Source organism: Aptenodytes patagonicus, chromosome 2, assembly GCF_965638725.1.
Source record: "Aptenodytes patagonicus chromosome 2, bAptPat1.pri.cur, whole genome shotgun sequence".
NCBI lineage: Eukaryota > Metazoa > Chordata > Aves > Sphenisciformes > Spheniscidae > Aptenodytes > Aptenodytes patagonicus.
In genome coordinates, this window is record NC_134950.1 from 3,909,833 (window position 1) to 3,929,094 (window position 19,262).

Genomic DNA, 19,262 nt, shown 5'->3' on the forward strand with positions numbered 1-19,262 from the left:
AAACCATGGGCAGAACAAAGTATCTTTCAACAACTGAGTGGCTGAAATACTTGGGACAACTTGAGCTAGCAGATTTTTTTCTTTTTGTAGTGTCTTGCTCCTGGTATTTGCCGGGTGTTCAGTTAAGGCTAAGGTTTTCATTTCCCTTAACGTCGATTTTCTCTGTAACAGGGAAGATAACAGAAAAGTCCAGTAAAGTTATGTCTGAGTCCTAACAAAGCCTGAGGCAGCTCTGGGTGCAGTAGGGAGGTCTCCTGACTGCCAGATGCTTTCTTTATCCTACCCAAGTATCTGCAGCCTGTTAGAGTAATGATCCACCTGATAGTTGGCAAAAGGTTCTGCTGAAGTGATGCAGTAATTTGAAATTACAACAAAATGGCAGATTTCTTTGTTAGCTTTGTAACATAAAGTTCAAGTGCTGAGCTGAGGGTTTTTTCAACCCATATATGTGTCGTTGCAAAACTGATCATCAGATGATGATATATGTGAATATGCAACACCCTTGGATCACTGCTATTAGAGTAACTTTTTTCTGAACACGCCTTTTAAAAAATTCTGGCTATTTAGAGTTCTGAATGTTCTTTAAAGGCTTACTAAAAATGAATGCCTAATCTGACTGGAAGTGCTAACGATGAAAGGAAGTTTATATTTGTGTAGGGCCTGGAGCTGTTAACAGGCAACGTGAAAAAATGAAGAGTTTTAATGCTGTTACAATAGGACATTCAGATGTGTTTTGGTAGAGCAACAACGGTAATTCCTGTCTTAACCTTGACATATTGCAAAAATAAGCATGGTTTTGCCTTCTATCTTTGTTGTTAGTTGGAAGATATATTAGAAATGGGTGTTACTAAGGTTTTTTTAAACCCATTCAGTCACTTCAGACACGGGTCAAGCTTTGGCAAAGGGAAAAAGAATAGATGTGTTTGTGGTTTTGACATTTTGGCACTATGTGATGTAAAGGGTGGGTCACCTGGCCCTACACTACTTACAGAGCATACCTGTACTCTTAGGTCTTTTCCAACCTAAATGATTCTATGATTCTTATGATTAAGACAGATGAGGAGAAGGCACTGAACTTTTGTCTAGATGAATTCTCGGGTTTAGAAACATCTGTTTTTATTCAGGATTCTTGATTGCTTGTTTGGTTTTGGGGCATGTTAAAGAGATTGCTTCTCAGATTCTGTTTTTATTTTCATATGAGTGGCAGCTTTCCCAGGGATTATACATTATATACAGGCAGATACTTCACTTTTCATAAGTCTTAGTTTAGTTATCCTTTCTTTTTTTTTTTTTTTTTACATGCAGTTGTTTGAAAGCCTGCTTGTATCCTCTACGTGCTTTCTTTTTCAGGATATGTAATTAGGTGTCTTGCTCTGTCCCACTGTTCCAGATGTTGGGAGGATGATTTGTGCTGTTCTTCCTACGTGGTTATTTCTACCCTGAAAACAGTTAATAAAATGATATGCGATATAGTTAAAATAGTTTAGTTTAAATGTTTGTTTTACTTTTTACATTAATTTTAAATTTACTAGTTAAATTTTATCTTTTTATGTGGAAGTTATTTTGCATATTATCAGACTTTAAGAATCCACTCTATTATGGATAGTCTAAGATATTGTGCGCAGAGATTAAGATGCAGCTACAGCTGGGTTGTTACTACCAGGTAAGAGAATGGAGATTTAAGTTTAAAACCTAGTATGAAGGTGTAGGTTGCTTTGTTTTTGTATTGGTACACAGTGAAGTTGGGAGAAATGAGGAATCTAGAAAAAATAGATCCTGCAAAGGTTAACGTGTTGTCTTTTATTATAATTTATTCAAAACATTATTAATTAGATATTCCCTCTATAATATATAGCAGAAATAATTTTGTTCCCAAGCAGAAGTTAGAAGGCAGAATACTTACATTTTGAATACTTTATATTTTAAAGCTGCTTTTTTTTCTTGAGAATTGTCTGCATCTCATTGATAAAGAAACTGTTAGTGATACTAAGTGACTGAAACTCTTAAAATGCACCGTCACTGATTAGATTTAAAATAATTGATCTTTAAACGTTTTAATACACAGGCAAAAACACTACGAAAATTAATCCAACAAACATTTCGACAATTTGCCAACCTCAATAGAGAAGAAAGTATTTTGAAATTCTTTGAGATCCTCTCTCCAGTGTACAGATTTGACAAGGAATGCTTCAAGTGTGCTCTTGGCGTAAGTAAAGGAATGCGACGGTCACCGGAATACATGCTGTAGTTATGAGTCTAATTGGTTTTGCTTGGTTCTGCAACTAATTGCTTGCTTAGTTCCTGTTTTGATGTAGAGATGATTGGATTTCATTAACAACAAAATATATTTATTGATTTTATTTAGAACTTTCTCAGTTGACTGTTAAAAAAGCACCGTTCATTGGTAGGGTAAGAATCGTACATTATTAAATATTTTTATTGGTACCTCGTTTGTGAAAGGCAAGCAATTTTTAAGCTGGTTTCGTGAGGAAATGAGACTTCTCAGCTTTTTCTGTTTGTAAGTTTTCCTCTAATGCCTTTTAATCCCTACCAATTTCAAACAAATTTTGAGAAAGGGCCTTAAGTCTGCAAGCTTTGTGAGAATAGACACTCAAGTAGAAATCAGAACATGAACATCAATATCCATGAGAAGAGGAAATAGAAGAAACACAGTTCTCGTGTAGATCTGAGATAAAACACATGGAAACGCATTTTGAGTAGCAGGGATCCCCTGCTACTCAACCAGTCATGAGGAGTTTTGCTACTTATAGAATTACTTGATTTTAATATATTTTAAATTGTTTGAAGAGTTTAAAAGCTTCTAGAGATTAATTACTAAAAACTGTAATTGTAACATTGGAGGATAGTGTTCCATAGCAAGGTCTTGTCTTACTATTGAAATTTTGCCCTTTCTCCTTCGATTCTGAAGTCAAGCTGGATTATTTCAGTGGAACTGGCAATTGGCCCAGAAGAAGGAATCAGTTACCTTACAGACAAGGGTGCAAATGTAAGTCTAATTCTGTTTTCTTTTCTCAGTTACTATCTTAACAACCATGACCTGTTGTGAACTGCACTTCACACAAAGGGGAATGACAAGTCTAATCTTTGAGTTAAACACAGAAGAGGTGGGAGATTCAGTATATACAGCTGTTCTTCAGATATTAACTCATGACTTGGGATTGGAGAAAATGCAGTTGGGTTAAGTAGAGAGACAGTGTCAGCCTTAGCACTGAATTTGTTGGCTTTTGAACCCAGTGAAGTGCTCACATGCAGAATTTGAAGCATTTGTAGTGACTTTTTAACAATGAAACATGCAAATAATTCCAAATTAGTCTCCTCTTTCTTAGGAATGTGTAAATGAAGAGCTTGTTTAATCAATGTTTAGCATTTGTGCAGTCATGGCTGGCTTATTTGCTTTACTTCATGCCCTTAATAGCCTTTTCATTACCTGATATTGTGTTACAGTATTTCCTGTACACCTCTGTGGTGCAAGGAAGTTATGTTCAGACAGGTGGTTCCAGCAAAATGTTTGGGACCTTTACAGTCATGACTTGAGATTGAGCCCATGTCCAACTTCTATTGAAATTAATTCAAAGGTAGTGAAAAGGTTTGGAGATCAGGAATAGGTAGCCAGCTAAGAACATACCTTTTACAGCAGCCTGGAGGTATGTTAAGTATGCTGTGAGTGCAGGTTCCATGTGGTTAACGGGTTCAGTTTTCTGTCTTGACCCCCAAGGGGTTGTTTCCCCTATGTACTTTAGTGTGTGCCTGGAGTTACTCAACAGTGACCTCTGTAGGCAAACTTGGTGCTTGGTTTCATTTCGCAAATAATGTGGCTATTTGTATATGTTGTTAGCCAAAGCCTAACAAAACTGTAGAAAAAAACAGGCAAACAGATTTCTAGAAGTGTAATTTGGAGATCAAAGTCTACATGTGCTTTTGCAACAGCAGGAATAGAGGCAAAGAATTTTGCTGTAATTTTGAAATTTTCCCCGCTTTTTCCATTGCCTTTCTGCAGCCAACTCATCTAGCAGACTTTAATCAAGTGCAAACTATTCAGTATTCAAACAGTGAAGACAAGGACAGAAAAGGGATGTTGCAACTGAAGATAGCAGGTGCACCTGAGGTATGATATTGACAGTTGTGATAAACTTACTAGCTTTGGTTTTCCTGGGAAGAGGTTGGAGATTAGTATACTCTTAATGAAGATATTCTGTATATTGTACTTTTGTTCTGGTCTGTAACTTAATTCTGGATTTTTCCACTGTTAGCGTAATTATGATATACTAAAAGTATATTTCACTTTTGTACATGCATGTTTAAGCTGGGGACTGCCTATGTGTGTATGTGTACTGTATCTGTATGAGCAAGAAACTCTCTTGCTCCTCCTGTAGTTACAGCCAGTGCATTATTATTTTAACATTTTGCGTTCCGGGCATTCTGCAGTTGTTTGATTTTTCTTGTTCTTTAAGGGGAAAGGGAAGTTGAGTGTGAACAGTCGTCATTATACTAGTCAGATATTTTTGTTTTTAAAATAGATTTAGAGCTCATTACGTCCTAGGTTTTGCATCTGGTGCTTGTAGACTTTGATATTTGTAAAAGAAGCTTAATTTAAAAATACTAGCCCTTAAGTGCAACTTAATAGTAGCCTGCATATGTATATGATGCTACATCCTAAAGAGCAAACTGAGCAATTTTACTTTTATGAAAAGGGGAAGTATGAAAGAGGGAAAATTTGTTCCCTCATATTACATGGAGGCAGAGCCGGAAGAGAAATCAAATCTTTTCCTTGGTCCAGTGCGCTGGAAAACAGTCACTGTGGTAGAGGAGGATCAAGGGCAAGTTGGCAAATCTACAGAGGATGATGAATGTTGGCCGTATTAAAATTAATAGCTTGTCTGTTTATCTCTCATCTCTTTTTCCACTGTCTGTCTTTTATTTTTTAATCTTTTTTTGAAATTGGGAAGGTTACTTTTTAGGGCAAAGAACAAATTGCTGCAAAAGGGTGGAAAAAAGATACCACCTGTAAGAATTTTAAGGAATAAGCAGCTTCTTCAGAATTGTCATAATTATAGCTGTAAAAGTCATCGCAGTTGTAATGAACAGTGGTTGACTGAAAGTTTAGCTGGCAAGCCACTTAATAAGCCCAGGTTAATATTACATTTGTGTGGAAGGTTTTACCAGCTGTGCTTTCTGAACCTCACATTTTAAATTTGCTACATAAAAGGTAAGGCGAGAATCTGATAGTTCTTTGCTCACCCACATGTTCCTGTTTACTGTTTGCAAGTGTGTGTAAAGTTCTGATGCAATGACACAGCTGTTCTACTCAGTGCTTGCAACTACAATAATACCTCTTTGTTGGTGCCTTGTTTTTTTCCTTCTTTAGCCTTTGACAGTGACAGCACCATCCTTAACCATTGCAGAGAATATGGCTGACTTGATAGACGGATATTGCCGACTGGTGAATGGAGCTACGCAATCTTTTATTATCAGGCCACAGAAAGGTAAGGAGATGTTTCATTCTGGTAGTTGCTATACTCATATCTACTGGTAGGTTGTTTTGCGTTTGAATAGAAGACACAAGGTATCAGCAAAAACCTCACTTGGAGGCTCTTGTCTTTCAGGGAGGAACCATGAGATATTTTTCTTATGAGAAACACTGATAGTAAATGTCAATCCATCAAAAATTACTTAGTAGATGATAATTTAGACTAGTTTTCAGTAATCACTGCTTTACACTATTCTAAACTTCACTAGCAGATGTAAATAAATTGTAATTAAAGGCACTCCTAAGAAGGATGTGTTATTTTGAAATGCGATTCCCTAATATACAAATAGAAATTCAGGGAGGTTGGTTTGAATGCATTTGAGTAAGGTTCTGACTAGTGATGATTTTTTAAAATTTCTGCCTTCCTCCTAGATACTCAAAACATCTCTGTTTAAAAAATAGAAACTTGGAGAGAAGTCTCATGAGCTTTCCTCATAAGGTAGAACTAAAGCAGAGATGCATTTTGTAGTGTTGGTCAGTTGTTTTTGTAGCAGCCCACAAGCTGGAAGCAGCGAGACCAGTGTGCAGGTACACCTACCTTTAAAGAGAGAATTTTAATTAAAACTCATTAGAATTTTTTCTAATTTCAGCCAGCTTTAATTATTGAAAAACATCCAAGCGAAGCTGCTTAAGAATGGAAATTTCTGTCCTCCTGTAATAATCTTTACTTGTGGAAATTCATCCGACTTTTTTGGTTTCTAAAACAATGAATAAACTATTTCTTTTTCCTTATTTGTAATACAAGAAAGTATACAAACTATCCCAGAAGCTCTCCAATCGGAAGCCAAGTCCCTTTTAGCCACATTTTTGCTTTTTTGTGCCACTGGTTTTCCCTGGTTTGTAGCTGTTCAAATGAGGTAACGCTATTAGCACAGTTCAGGTCTTTCCCAGGTCCATATTACACCATCCTGCCTGTGCATGGCAGAAAAAAAGCAACACCTGAAACTTGGTCACTCAGTAAGGAAGAAATGTGATTGTAGGGTGTTAGATGTTTTGACAGCGCTTAGTAATTGTTCAAATTTAAGAATAATTTGCAAGTTTGTTTGTTATTTCTGACCTGTGTGACTAACGTTAGCTCCAACACAAGCAGCTTTGTTAGAATTTGCATTGTCATGCAACCTCATCTCCATACAAAGGAAAATCTTCCCTCAACACAAATTCAGCTCTTCTAGCCAACTTAGTGTGCAACTCAGTGATGATAAACCATTGGCACCAAAATTTGACACCAAAAGGATAAGCTAACATCAGTGATAATGCTAGTTTATTGTTCTAAAAAGAAAACAGGCATCGCAAACCAAGATTTTAATTTCTAGTCTATACCTGTGAGCGATTGTCTTCCATACCTCCTCTTTTCTGAAAAATTGTATTTTGGGGTTTGTTACAATCCTTATTATTCACTCCCAAAACTTTCCTTCTAATACCCAGTGGATTGGCTGTTTTTCAGCCTGAACTACAGTAGCCAAAGTTGAGGTTTAAAACTTTTTCATATCTTAACACATTACCTCTCCCCACCTCTCAGTCATACTAAGTTGATGGATAGCTCTGACACTGTCCTTTGCTTTCTCTTTAGAGGCACACACGTAGAGTATGTCCGATTCTTGCCACTTCAGCACTGGTGGTATTTCAGAAATTGGGTCCATTCAGTCTGCATTGCCAGTGCTATTATAGGCTTGCTCCTCTGCTATTAGAATGGCTTTCCTTTTCTTACGTATACATAAATGCTCTTAACTCCACAGAATACCACTGACTGATGATTTCCAATTCTGTCATTCATAACAGCAACCGCAGGCAGTCAAGGCCTTCATCAAGTCTTAGCTCTGTTCATCCAGCGTGCAAGCTCCCAGTGCTGTGCATTATGGCATTGATTGTGCTCCAGTCACGTGTGTTTCCATTTCTCAGCCAAACCCTGCTCTGCTGCCCTCTATGCTGTTCTTGCCCAAGTAAGGGAGCAGCTCCCAGTCAAAATCTCTCCAGGATTTACCACGTCCGCTTCAATACTTACTTGTTTCATGATGCATACAAACAACTGCCATCTAAGATTAGCAGGGCACATGGGTCCTGACTTAACTGCTGCTGTAGGTGGCAGTAAAAATTGACCCACTCTGTTTGCACTTTTTCTTCCTAATTCTTGTCTCCCTCTCACCTGACGTTCTTATCATTCAACTGTTACATCTTCTAGACTCACTAAGCTCTGTTAAGGGCAGGATCTCTGATTTTTCTACGTGTTGTACAGTACTAGGCACAGCCATGCCTTGCACTGTGGTTTGCTGGTAGGCATGAATGCAAAATAAATCAATGCATTTAATGGAGTGTGTTTATTTGTGTGATATTCTTATTGGTGTATTTTGACACAGAGCAAATGAGCAGTGATTGAGTTAAAGGAACGTTATATAGCACTTTGGGAACACTCCTTTTTATGCAAACATTAAGAGAATCCCTCCAGTTAAAATAAATTGTGGTGTTCTTTTGTCTGAGGTTTCTTTTTTTGAAGTTGATAGCAATACTCAACATGTTAATTAAACATTTCATAGGAGAGCTGTCCCCACCTCCTGGAGCCAGGAGTTATAGGAGTGGTAGAAGGCACTTGGGCGTACGTGCCAAGGTTTTGGTAGCGGCGGGGCTACAAGGGTGGCTGCTGTGGGAACAGACCAGGGGCTGCCCTGCGCTGCTCACAGCTGCCTCCACACCATTCTACCCTGTGCCTCTGTGACACACACGCACACTTATAATTATCATTAAAAAACACATTCGTTACACATTCTTTACGACCTTCACTTACATCGACAAAAATTCCCAACATCAAAATCTAAAGTATCATCATCACAAAAGCAAAAAAAACCCCACAACCCCACAACAGTATGTACACAATAAAACTCCTCTCCTTGTCCCATCACCACTTTATGACAACAAATTCCCAACACCAGCATCCACGCTCCCCACAATTATTGCATTCCCTGGTATTCTCCAGTCTATGACTTTTGGCTGCTACCTCTTTCAATTACTATTGCTGCCTTGAACTCCTGAAGCCCCATGTTGGGCACCAAAAAGGTGGGTTAGTCCTGGCCAGCAGCCAGCCTCAGCTGCTTGCTCACTCCCCCTCCTCAGCAGGACAGAGGGAGAAAATAGGATAAAAAAGCTCACGGGTTGAGGTAAAGGCAGGGAGATCACTTACCAGTTACTGTTACAGGCAAAGGAGACTCAACCTGGGGAAAATGAATTTGATTTATTGCCAATTAAAGTAGACTTGGTTGGTGAGAAACAAAAACACCTTCCCCCCCACCCCAGACTTTTCCCCAGTCCCACCTTCACCCCTTCACTCCCGACTCCTCTCCCCACGAGGGGCGCAGGGGGTGGGGATGGGGGTTGTGGTCAGTCCCTCACAGCCCCTCTCGGCGGCTCCTCCCTACTCACACCTCTCCCTGCTCCAGCGCGGGCCCTTCCCTGGGCTGCAGCCCTTCAGGGACAACCTGCTCCCGCCTGGGCTCTCCACGGCCGCGGCTCCTGCAGGAAATATCCCCCTGCTGCGGCCTGGGGCCCTCCCCGGGCTGCAGGGTGGGTCTCTGCTCCAGCGGGGTCTCTCCAGGGCTGCAGGGGATCCCTGCTCCGGGCCTGCAGCACCTCCCGCCCTCCTCCTCCTCCTCCGGCCTCGGGGTCCCTCTGCTGCTGCTCCCTCCTTGGCTTCCTCCTCCTCTGCCTGTGCCACCTTTTGCCCTTTCTGGCACCTCTTTTCCCCGAGGCGCCCCCAACTTGGCTGAGGGGCTCAGCCATGTCCTGCGGTGGGGCCCTTGGAGCCGGCTGGGACCGGCTGTGTCCAGCATGGGGCAGCCCTGGCCTCTCCTCACAGAGGCCACCCTGCAGCCCCCACTGGCAACACGTGGTCACAGACACCCCAATACAATCATGCATATCCCATTTTTTTAACTGACTATAGACTTGGGCAAAATGTTGTGGGTTTCAACTTGTGAAAAACAACATATGCTTTTACTGGGATGGTGTTAGTAATGAATTTTGACTTCAGACCTACGAGGGTACTAATGAATGTTTCATATTTTATTTGGGATATAATCTGTAAATGGATGAGCACCAACTTGGGAAACACTGCCTGAAGTGAGCAGTTTGTATCCAGAGGGCATGTAGGCGTCTATAAGATCAGCTTTGATACGCCATTTCAACAGAAGCTCCATGCAGATGGATTTTTCTTGAATTTTCTCTAGTGAAAGGGGAGGCGTCTCTAATACTACTTGATAGTAGGTTTTTACTTCTGTCTGCTTTTTTTTTTCATATGCTTACTTTTCCAGTTTCCCCTGTCCATATCTGGCCCTCCACTTGACGCATATCTCGAGCAGCCGAAAGGGGGCTGTTGTCCATGTAGCCGGTCAATGCATACGTCAGATTGTGGCTTAAGAGCGGTGCCATGTGCTCCTTCCTTCTCCCCAGGGCTGAGCGTGCATTGTCCACCTCTCCCACCCCCATTAACCCAGAGGACAAGGGCCCAGTTCTGTTCGGTGCATGACAGTGCGTTGCTCTGCTGCTAATGAGAACAAAATCAGTCATGCCTCATGGAATTTGGCAAAAGACAGTAAAAAGGAGGATGATCAGAAATAACAGGGTGCATGCTGTCTGTTTTTCCAACCAATCTGGAAACAAACATTCATTTAACTTGGGTTAGAGTCTCTGCTTTTCTCTGTCCATCCCCATCATTTCCTTTCACCGTTTTCCAGCCATCTGCAATTCCTTGCACCTTGTCACACTTTACTTGTTAACTATATCATACTACTACTCCTTCACTGACTACGTAATACCACTTCTATTGGCATTGTCTTTATCTCACAAAATGTGTAGAATGGGTTTACTATTGAGGTGGAATCAGGATTTTGTTGTGAAAGAGGTGTTTTATTAGGATCCTTGCTTTATATTTCGCACCGACGGAGAGCTGTTCAGTTAAGTGAAGTAGGGACTTGCAGGAACAGAATGAGAATCTCATGGTCAAGGAAATTTAATACTGCATTGGAAAGTTAGATTCTGTCTTTATCTCTCTTAGATCCTTTTTGATAGGTAGCAATTGACTTCAGCTTACGCTAGCAGTTGCCTCCTGTGGTGTTTCTCACTTTCTTAAGAGGTTGGGGTCTGCATTTGCAGGAAAGAGAAACAATCTGATCTGCAGCTGAGGTCAGTACTCTGAACATATGAAGGATTGTGGCCCTGCAAGTGTTATGAAATCATTCACTGATGTTTCTGAAGTCCCCAAATATGATACTGATGTGCTCCACACAAAAAAAGAAAACCCTAGAGGAAATGAAAAGTTCTATCTTTAGAATACAGTTTGAATAGTGTGCAGTTAATATGTGATGGAGCTACATATTAAACAGGAAGGAAAATTATTTTGAATAGCTGCTCATTAATTGTGTACCAGTTATCTTGATTTAAAGGTATCGAATAATGAAGTTAACTTTGTATTTTAAAAAAGTTCTTTTAACACAGAGGTTTGTATGTTTGTATCATTTCCTAAGTGTTTAAAACCAACAGACTACAAGTATGTTTTACCAGTAACACACGTGATTCATCAGCAACATCTAAACCGTTAAATCCGTTGCCAAATGTAGGAGTGGTGTTGGAATAACTTAACAGTAGCGTCATAACTTGATATAAACTAGAACATGGGATGCTTTCACAAATAATGATGACAACTGGTGTAGATATCAGGTATAATGTCAGGTTCTTGAGTCTCCTTCACAACCCTAGGGAGGCCCACACAGTAGCGGGCAGGACTCTTCTGTCTGTTTCTCTAAGCTTGATGTCTTTTGCCCAGTTCCATCCAGTGTGAATCCTCTAGTGCCCATTGCAGTATCTCTTTTTTGGGTACCTCCCCCCCAGCCTTTTTATTGCCAGGCTGTCACCTTCAAGCATCTGAGCTGATACTTGTCACTCCACACTACCTTTCAGGATCTTTGCCTTTCCTTTCCTTTCCCAAAAGGTATCATTTACCGTAACATCACAATACCTTTATCTCCCACCTCATGCTTCTTGTATAATCTTGCTGTCCTTCCTCCACCCTCCAGTCTCAGGTGGTTGCTCTAGTCACTTTGCCGAGCTGCTCTAGGTCATCTCCCAAACCACAGCTCTTTGTTTCCCTTCTTTCCTACGTCTTCCTTTTCAACACCCCTCATCAGACCCTGAGGTGCAGCTCTCTTACCCTTTCTGCACTTAAGGTGGTGGGCCCGCTTGCTCTTCAGCACCTTTAAGTACACTTGAGCCTGTCTCTTTTTATTCCTGTGTCCAAACCCACTGGGAAAGATCTGACTTTGTATCCCTGGGCTTGATTTAGAGCATTTGCAGCCCAAGTCCAGTGCTGGAGTCTCCTCACTGGAGGAATTTAGCTTTGAGTCTGTGTAAGAGCTCTGCTGAGCATGCCTGTACTGCAGTGGGTTTTTCCCCCCCAAAAAAACCTGATAGCTTGACTAAAATGAGGCAGGCTTTCATTGAGATGGTGAAAGGAAGCATCCTGATACAACACCCATCTCATAGCAAATTGCAGTGCATCCCTGCTCAAAACTGTAGAGGCTTGGGCAATTTCTAAAGGGGTCTTTTGTTTCTCTTAACGTTAAAAGGTCTGATCAGTCCCCTAAAAGCCAGCCAGCCAGCCCGTGGCAGAAATTTAGCATGGAAAAAGTAGACCTGATTGGTGAAAGTACAGCAAAATTGTAGGAAACAGAAATGGATCTCTGTGAACTTAACAGGCCATGCTGTTAGCATCATTTATGACTTAAATATTGTTTCAAATAAACTTAGAAACAGACCTAGGTTGGTGAGCTAAACTATGTTGTTCTACCTTTAGACAGCAAAAAAAATTGTAAGAAAATACTGTAATTTGCCCTGTTGAGCATGGCGTCTGGGTATTGGGCATTTCTCTACTCAGTCCCGTAATACACAAAGGCAAAACTGTAGTTTTCTTTTGTAAGGCCTGGAAATTTAAGATAATTTAACATAGGATGAGAACAAACTAGAATTTCTATGATTTTTGTGTAATCAGTATGTATTGCCATTTTCTAAAAGTGTGGCTCTTCCATTTTCTTTCAGGTCCCTTTATCAGTACTACAGTGATTTAGAGAGTGATACCCAGTTTAATTGCCCACTTTCTCTCCTTCCCTTCATACTTTGACCTACTGTAAATCATTGGTGTTTTACTAAAGGATTAGTAACTTCCCCATCATCCTTCCCCACATGGATACCAACTGTCTTATCAAATCCAATAGGGAAAAAACCCCTTGATTATGTACATCCGAGCTTTTATTACACAATACCATTATCAAAGAAAGACTGTCAAGGATTTGAAAATAGTTTACAAAAAGCTAGCTTCATGTCTGGCTACTAAGTATTACTACTGTATAATCTCAACCAAATGTGAGATCAGTGCGATATGTAACGTGCTTTGATGATTTATTTCAGTTGTCTTGCTTGGAAATCCAAGTTGGCTTCAATTGTTTTATTTATATGTTAGCACTTAGCACATCTTGGAGATAAAAGCCTTTCTTACTAGAGAGATGAGATACTGTCATACTTTCTGCAGGTGATTTACCGGAGTTATTTCTTAAGAATAAAAAAGAACTTTTATATTCTGTATATGTTGTTCCAGCAGATAAGAGTTTGCTAGAAGGTCTATATCACTGGTTAGAAGGACTTGTGTTGATATGCTGCTCTTTAATATATGTATAGAACAGTCTTTTGAATCAGCGTAAGTTTCCCCGAGGGATTGTGATGATTATTGTTTCAGATACGTATGTATTGCACATTGAGAGAGGTTATTTGGAAACTTGAAAAAATTTTAATCCTGTTTTCTTCTTGTTTACACAGAAGGAGAAAGAGCTTTACCATCAATACCAAAGTAAGTTTTATGCTTTCTTTTCTTACATATTAAAAAAAAATATTTTGAAAAATAGTTTTGCTTACGTGGTGCTTTCGGACTTTCTATACGTGCTTAATTTTTATTGTTGCTTTTGGATTCTAGGACAAATAGCAGGCGGATGTTTGGGACCATGGGGCATAAATGACTGACAGCAGCGTTAAACTATAAAGATACCAGAAATAAAATCTGAGAAAAAAAGTGCATAATGCATCGATCATATTTGACAGTAACAAAAGGAGGATGTTTTGGAAAAGGCTTGACTGGGATTCAGGCTATTTATTTTGAGTCCATGAGTAAATTTAATTATAGGAGTGATGCTAAACAGTTTTTGACTTGTGGTTTCAATCTGTGAGTCAGTCTATGCTCTTGTTTTTCCTATTTATTCCCTTTTCTGCTTATGTGAAATACAGAAAATATTTTTTTTCTCCTATCATAAATCTGTCATATCACCTTTTGTTAATAAAATTTTTGTAATGGGGCAAGTCTAAGTTGGGATCTCTAGGTTCAGTGTAATAAAGAATATAATTTACATAGCAAGTACTTTTTAATTATTTTTTTAAATATAGTAATGTAGAAAAATTCTCCTGTAGTAATTAAGGATTTGTAGAAAATGCTAATCTATGTCAGGCAAATAGAGTTGCATTTTTTTCTCTGGCTAGTTTTATGATGATATTATGTCCAAGGTATGCTGAGACATGCTATCTGCATCTAATAATTTTTACATAAAGTATGCTAGGATACCTCTTTGCATTTTTTTCCTTCCCAAGCTTTAAGGTAATTAAGAAAAGATTTCTAATTTAGCTCAGTTTGAACTAAGAATACTTCTTATGTTGTTGGAGTTGGTAGTCCATAACGCAGTGGAAGGCAAGCCTATTAATTCTTCCTGCTGATTCTCTACATTCCTGGCGTCAGTGGCTAGGTCTCCATCCTATCTGGCAAGTTGTGATGGTTCTCTCCCCTTTCCATGTGCAGTTTCTTATTGTGGTCTCCTAAAGTTCAGTCCTTTAACCAAGCCACAGGTTTTTTTTGCTTGTTTGTAATCTGGCTGCTTTCTCTTTTTTTTTGCTTGTTTGTAATCTGGCTGCTTTCTCAATAGCCACATTCAGACCCGGTTTAAAGCCACGTCTCATCCAATTGTTCTCCTTGAACCTTATCAGGCAGTATCACCAGTTTCCAGTAGCAGGAGATAATTGTTGAAAGACGAAATGAAATTTAGCAGTTTATAGTGACTTACCTCTTCCTTTTTGCTTTGGGACACAGGGACTGTGCCTACTTTGACCCAGCCACCTCATTCCATTTCTTCCTTGATTCCTGGAAGGAGTCCAGAATTATTATTATTACTTTTTTAACTTTTGGGTGGAGCATGGAACACAATTTGTTCCTGAATCTGCAAGAAACTAGCCACTTAGATACTAGTGGTTGCTCTTCCTTCACAGGTCCTGCTGCAGTCCTCACTAGCCAGGTAGCTTTCTCATGGTGCAGAAAGAGAGGAGTTAAAATGCAGGGAGGAAAAGGAAATGAAAGTCAAGGCTGGAAGCAGTAAAATTGGTAAACTTAGTGTGCGCTCATATGGAAGAGGAAAATTTGGTTTTACTTAAATAGATACAACTGAGAAACACAAAATAACTTTTGAATTACATAAATTTTAACCTTTTTTTTATTTGTAGGGATTTCTGGAATAAAATAAGGTTTGAAGGAAAAGCTTCTTCCCATTTTTGGGACAGTTTACCAAAACTGAATTTGTACGCTTGAGTCTGTTTAAACAAGGGCACCACATATGCTCTTAGCCTGACAGCAGAGGAACGGGCTTTTGTCAAATATATAAAACTATTAGCTGACACCATCTTGCATCTGGAAAGATTTGCCCTTGCCAGATGAAATTCTAGATTTGTGAAACCATGAAGTGCAGTACTCTTGCTGTCTTACCATTAAAATTGTGTTCATGTATGTACATGAAAAAAAATTTAGAAGAATTCATTGGAATTTCTGTTACTAATGAACATTTATAGCTAACTACATTTAAATTTAATTGTTTTTCTTAATTTACTTGACATGTAAATCAATTTAAAATTGTTGTACAGGGTGAGTCATCTTACAGACAAAAACTCATTTCATACTTTATTTCCAGTAAATAACACAGAAAGTAGAAGCGCCATCAAATTATGTACATTGACAAAGTTTAGATGTGCACGGCTTGATCTTAAAAGTTTGTAAAACTTAGGTTTCGTTATTTCCTTGAAATTTGCTCTGTTGTCGTGAATCAGTATGCTAATTAATGGTAACACATTCTCTCCGCTCTTACTCCCCCAGATGGGGTTTGAAATGGTAGATTCCTTTCTGACTTCTCTCCCCTTCAAAATCTGTCACTGTGGGAAATGGATTGGCCCTGCTAATTACAGTAGGTGCCCTGTTAGGATGAATTCCCAGTGTATGTGACCGTGAAGAATGTACAGCATTCAGCGATTCCAACCTCTGTTTTACAGGCTCGCCAACAATGAGAAGCAAGGAGTAAGGTCACACACGGTCTCTGTGTCAGGTAAGGCTCATTAAAAAAAAAAAAAGCGAGTTTATTTATAAAGCTAAGATGTTTAGGCAGATTTTTCACTCAGTTAGCTCACTTCTTGCTACATGGCTATTGACTTTCCCAAGACCGTAGCTGTGCTGCCTTTGTAGTGCAGTTTCTAAAGAGAAACTTTTTGCAGCTATCCTATGTAGTGTCGCTTGCAAGAACAGCCATATCTGTGCAGTAATGTAGGGCCAGAATACTTCAAAGAAAGGCTGCTTGTCAATATTTTCACTTAGATTTGTAATGAAGTAGAATGTCGTGGGCTAGAACTTAAATTACCTGAGTATGTGTTAATTATGAAGGAGCAGCTTTGAAAAGTTAGGCAATTAAATATTAATCATCACTTTTCAGAAAGAAGAAACTTAATAGCTATTTTTTGTAGCTGCTGTTTAGATGAAAGCACTTAATTTTTTGCTATTGAAAATCACAAGTTAATTGAAGGATGAGCATGTGAGGTAATACATGTTGTTTCTATAGCTTATAGGCTTCTAAGATTTCTGTTAGTTACTGTGGGTTTTTTTAAGTTTTTATACTTGAGAGAGAACATTTTTCTTTTTCAGAATCTTAAATCCTTTTGAGGGATTGATTCAGTGTCTTAGTAGAATATACATTTCTAAATCCTTATACATAATATTTATTAAAGAGATTTTCAATGCCAAAGTGTACTAATATTATGATATGTTCCTATAGATTTCTAGTATTTGGCCACGAACTTCAGGAACTAATACTGTGACCCAGTGGAGTGTCCACCCCTGACTTATAGGGAGGCTACAGCCCCACTTTAACATTTATGTGAGCGCTTAGTGGCACATATTCAAAAACCCGACATATTTCATATGAGAAGGAGGAAAGATACGTAGGTGTTTAATTAAATTTCCTACTTTTCAGATTTCTTTCCACACCCTTAACCTTTTTTTAAAGATATTTGAGATTCACCCCTTGGCATTAGGAAGCCCAAGTAAACAGACCTTGTGTAAGAAAATAGATGAGAAGATCTGGAATTAAAACATGTATCAAGCTGCAGAGGTGTAATGGAACTTCATCAGTTACTGTTACCTCTCAGAGTCAAATAGCAGCTCTTCTTCCTTCAGTACCTATCAAGCTTGGTAGATAAGGTGGATAAGCATGAAGCATGGTCAACTTGTTCTCTCTTGATTCTTACTTGTGTGGCTCATTTTAGCTGTTAGAAAAAGTTGAAATTTCTTAAGTGATTAGTGCTGTGCTTTTTAATCACTCCACTCATGCAAAAAAAGCTGATCTTCAGGACAAAACAGTCACACTCCCCTGCCACCTCAAATTTTCACCCTTTCAGTTTTTCTGAGAGTACCGATATACTTTTTACTATTAAAAGCGGTGATAAATGCTTACTTCGTGATCCTTTATTGCTGTCACTTTGACTTTGCAAATTTAGGTACCCTTTGCTTGATGCATTTTATCTGAAGTAGTGTTGTGTCTCAGAGCACAAACTTGCTTCTTCTCTACTATTTTAAAGTAGTGTTTTGATATTAATGGTGAATTTAGTTGTAATACCACATAACTCTGGAGTTTAGGGCATCGCATAAAGGTGAATGATGGGCAAATGAGAGCTTTGCTGTAGCACCGCAGAAGAAACAAGAAGTAGCAGCGCTGGAGATGAGCTGGTTGTTCCAACTGAACATCAAAGAAACTGTAAGGCACAAAGCTGGCTCCTGATGCCATAAGCAAAACAATCAAATAAAACCAGCAAACGTCCCTCCCTTTCTTTCCAATACCGAAATCGAAACCAATTAGGTATTTTTCTTGTATTGTGGTTATCTTTCCACAATGAAATCATTGTGCTTGTTTCTTGTTTTTTATAGCATGTTACAAACCACTGGAAACACTGACATAATACCGGAATGATTCAAGTCATCGCATTTATTATTCATTCTCAAGGGTTCTTTTTAATAAGGGTACATAGAACACCGACATACTTTTTTTCGTTGTTGGTTTGGTTTTTTTGCCCCAAAATTATTTGAAATGCATCGAGTGTGGCATGGATGTCAGTATATTAAATCTAAACAACAGACAGGTTGTTGAGATGAAGTTGCGTGATAAGGGTTTTTCCTCGGGAGGTGCTTTCTGTAAGAATCTTGAGTCCCCAAAGGAATCATCTTGTTATAAATGAAGTAATACTTCATGTAGATGTGAAGAAGTGTCACTCCTGTTGTCACATGTAACTGATCCATTGGTATGGAACAACGGAGACAACAGATGTACATAATGTTCAGTTAACCCAAGAGTTACAGGTCAGCAGAGTCTGACAGCTGACAGCATCCAGTGCAAAGCCAGCTGTGGGTGATGCTATCTTGGTTTGCAGAATAAGAGCTTTTCTCTGGTGACATTTAAATGACTTAGAGCTAAAGGCTTCAAATAAGACAAGCTTTTATAACTTACTGACAGCTGTAACGTCCGTCATGCCTTTGATGGTTTGAATCATAAATTAACTCTGCTGTTTGTTTTCAGTGAGATTGCTACCCTTTGTTTAAACCTCTTCCAATGCTAAAGCTGAATAGCAAAAATCTGAGACATGTTCGGCAGGAAAATTAAGCAGTAAGACATATTTATAGTATTAATACCCTTAGTTCTAAAGGAAAGTTGCACACTGAGTTCCCCACCGCACTTTGGGGAAATCAGCAATAGCCAAAAAACAGTGTGGAACACGATTTGGTGGTCTAAAAGTTCAGGTATTTGTCTGCAGTTTTGTAGGTTTAAAAATGAGCCTGTTAATGAAAGACGCCTTGTCTTTCTTTTTGAAGTATTTATTAACAAACCTTGAAATATTTCTGGTCTAGTGAAATGAAAACTTGTTCTTTCCAAGTGTTTCGATATTCCAAAGCATACAAAGGTAGAAGGTTTTTAAATACTTTTTTTTTTTTTTTTTTTTTTTGCTCTAAATAAAGGCCTTTTCAAACTAGTGAAGGGTGAAGTTGCTTTCAGGAATCCAAAGCATCAGATTGCTGGACCTGGGAGCCAAGAAGTGTTCTCTTACGGCTGTGTGTCACTGAACCAGGTTTCACCACACACCTCTTAACTGCATGCTTCTGTTTCTGTTTCTTCTGGTATTATTTGTCTGCCTTGCTGCTTCAAATTATATGTTCCTTGCAGTGGGCACTGTCTTTCACTGTGTGCACAAGTAAAATGCCTGCCAGATTCCCCCCATTTTTTAAAGCGTAGTAATAATTTCATCCCTCAAATTTTACGCTTGCATAGGATTATAAATAAAT

General features: G+C 39.0%; 1 protein-coding gene across 12 annotated transcripts in view; it reads left to right on the top strand.

Annotated features, from left to right (window-relative positions):
- PTK2 (protein tyrosine kinase 2) overlaps window positions 1–19,262 on the top strand; it is a 226,338-nt gene that overhangs the window by 136,557 nt on the left and 70,519 nt on the right. For all 12 annotated transcript variants that reach the window (XM_076329035.1, XM_076329036.1, XM_076329037.1 and 9 more), the window contains 6 exons: window positions 2,066–2,206; window positions 2,930–3,007; window positions 4,019–4,126; window positions 5,387–5,504; window positions 13,400–13,430; window positions 15,935–15,987. In XM_076329035.1, the coding sequence (XP_076185150.1) occupies window positions 2,066–2,206; window positions 2,930–3,007; window positions 4,019–4,126; window positions 5,387–5,504; window positions 13,400–13,430; window positions 15,935–15,987 (529 nt within the window). The remainder of the gene's footprint in view (window positions 1–2,065; window positions 2,207–2,929; window positions 3,008–4,018; window positions 4,127–5,386; window positions 5,505–13,399; window positions 13,431–15,934; window positions 15,988–19,262) is intronic.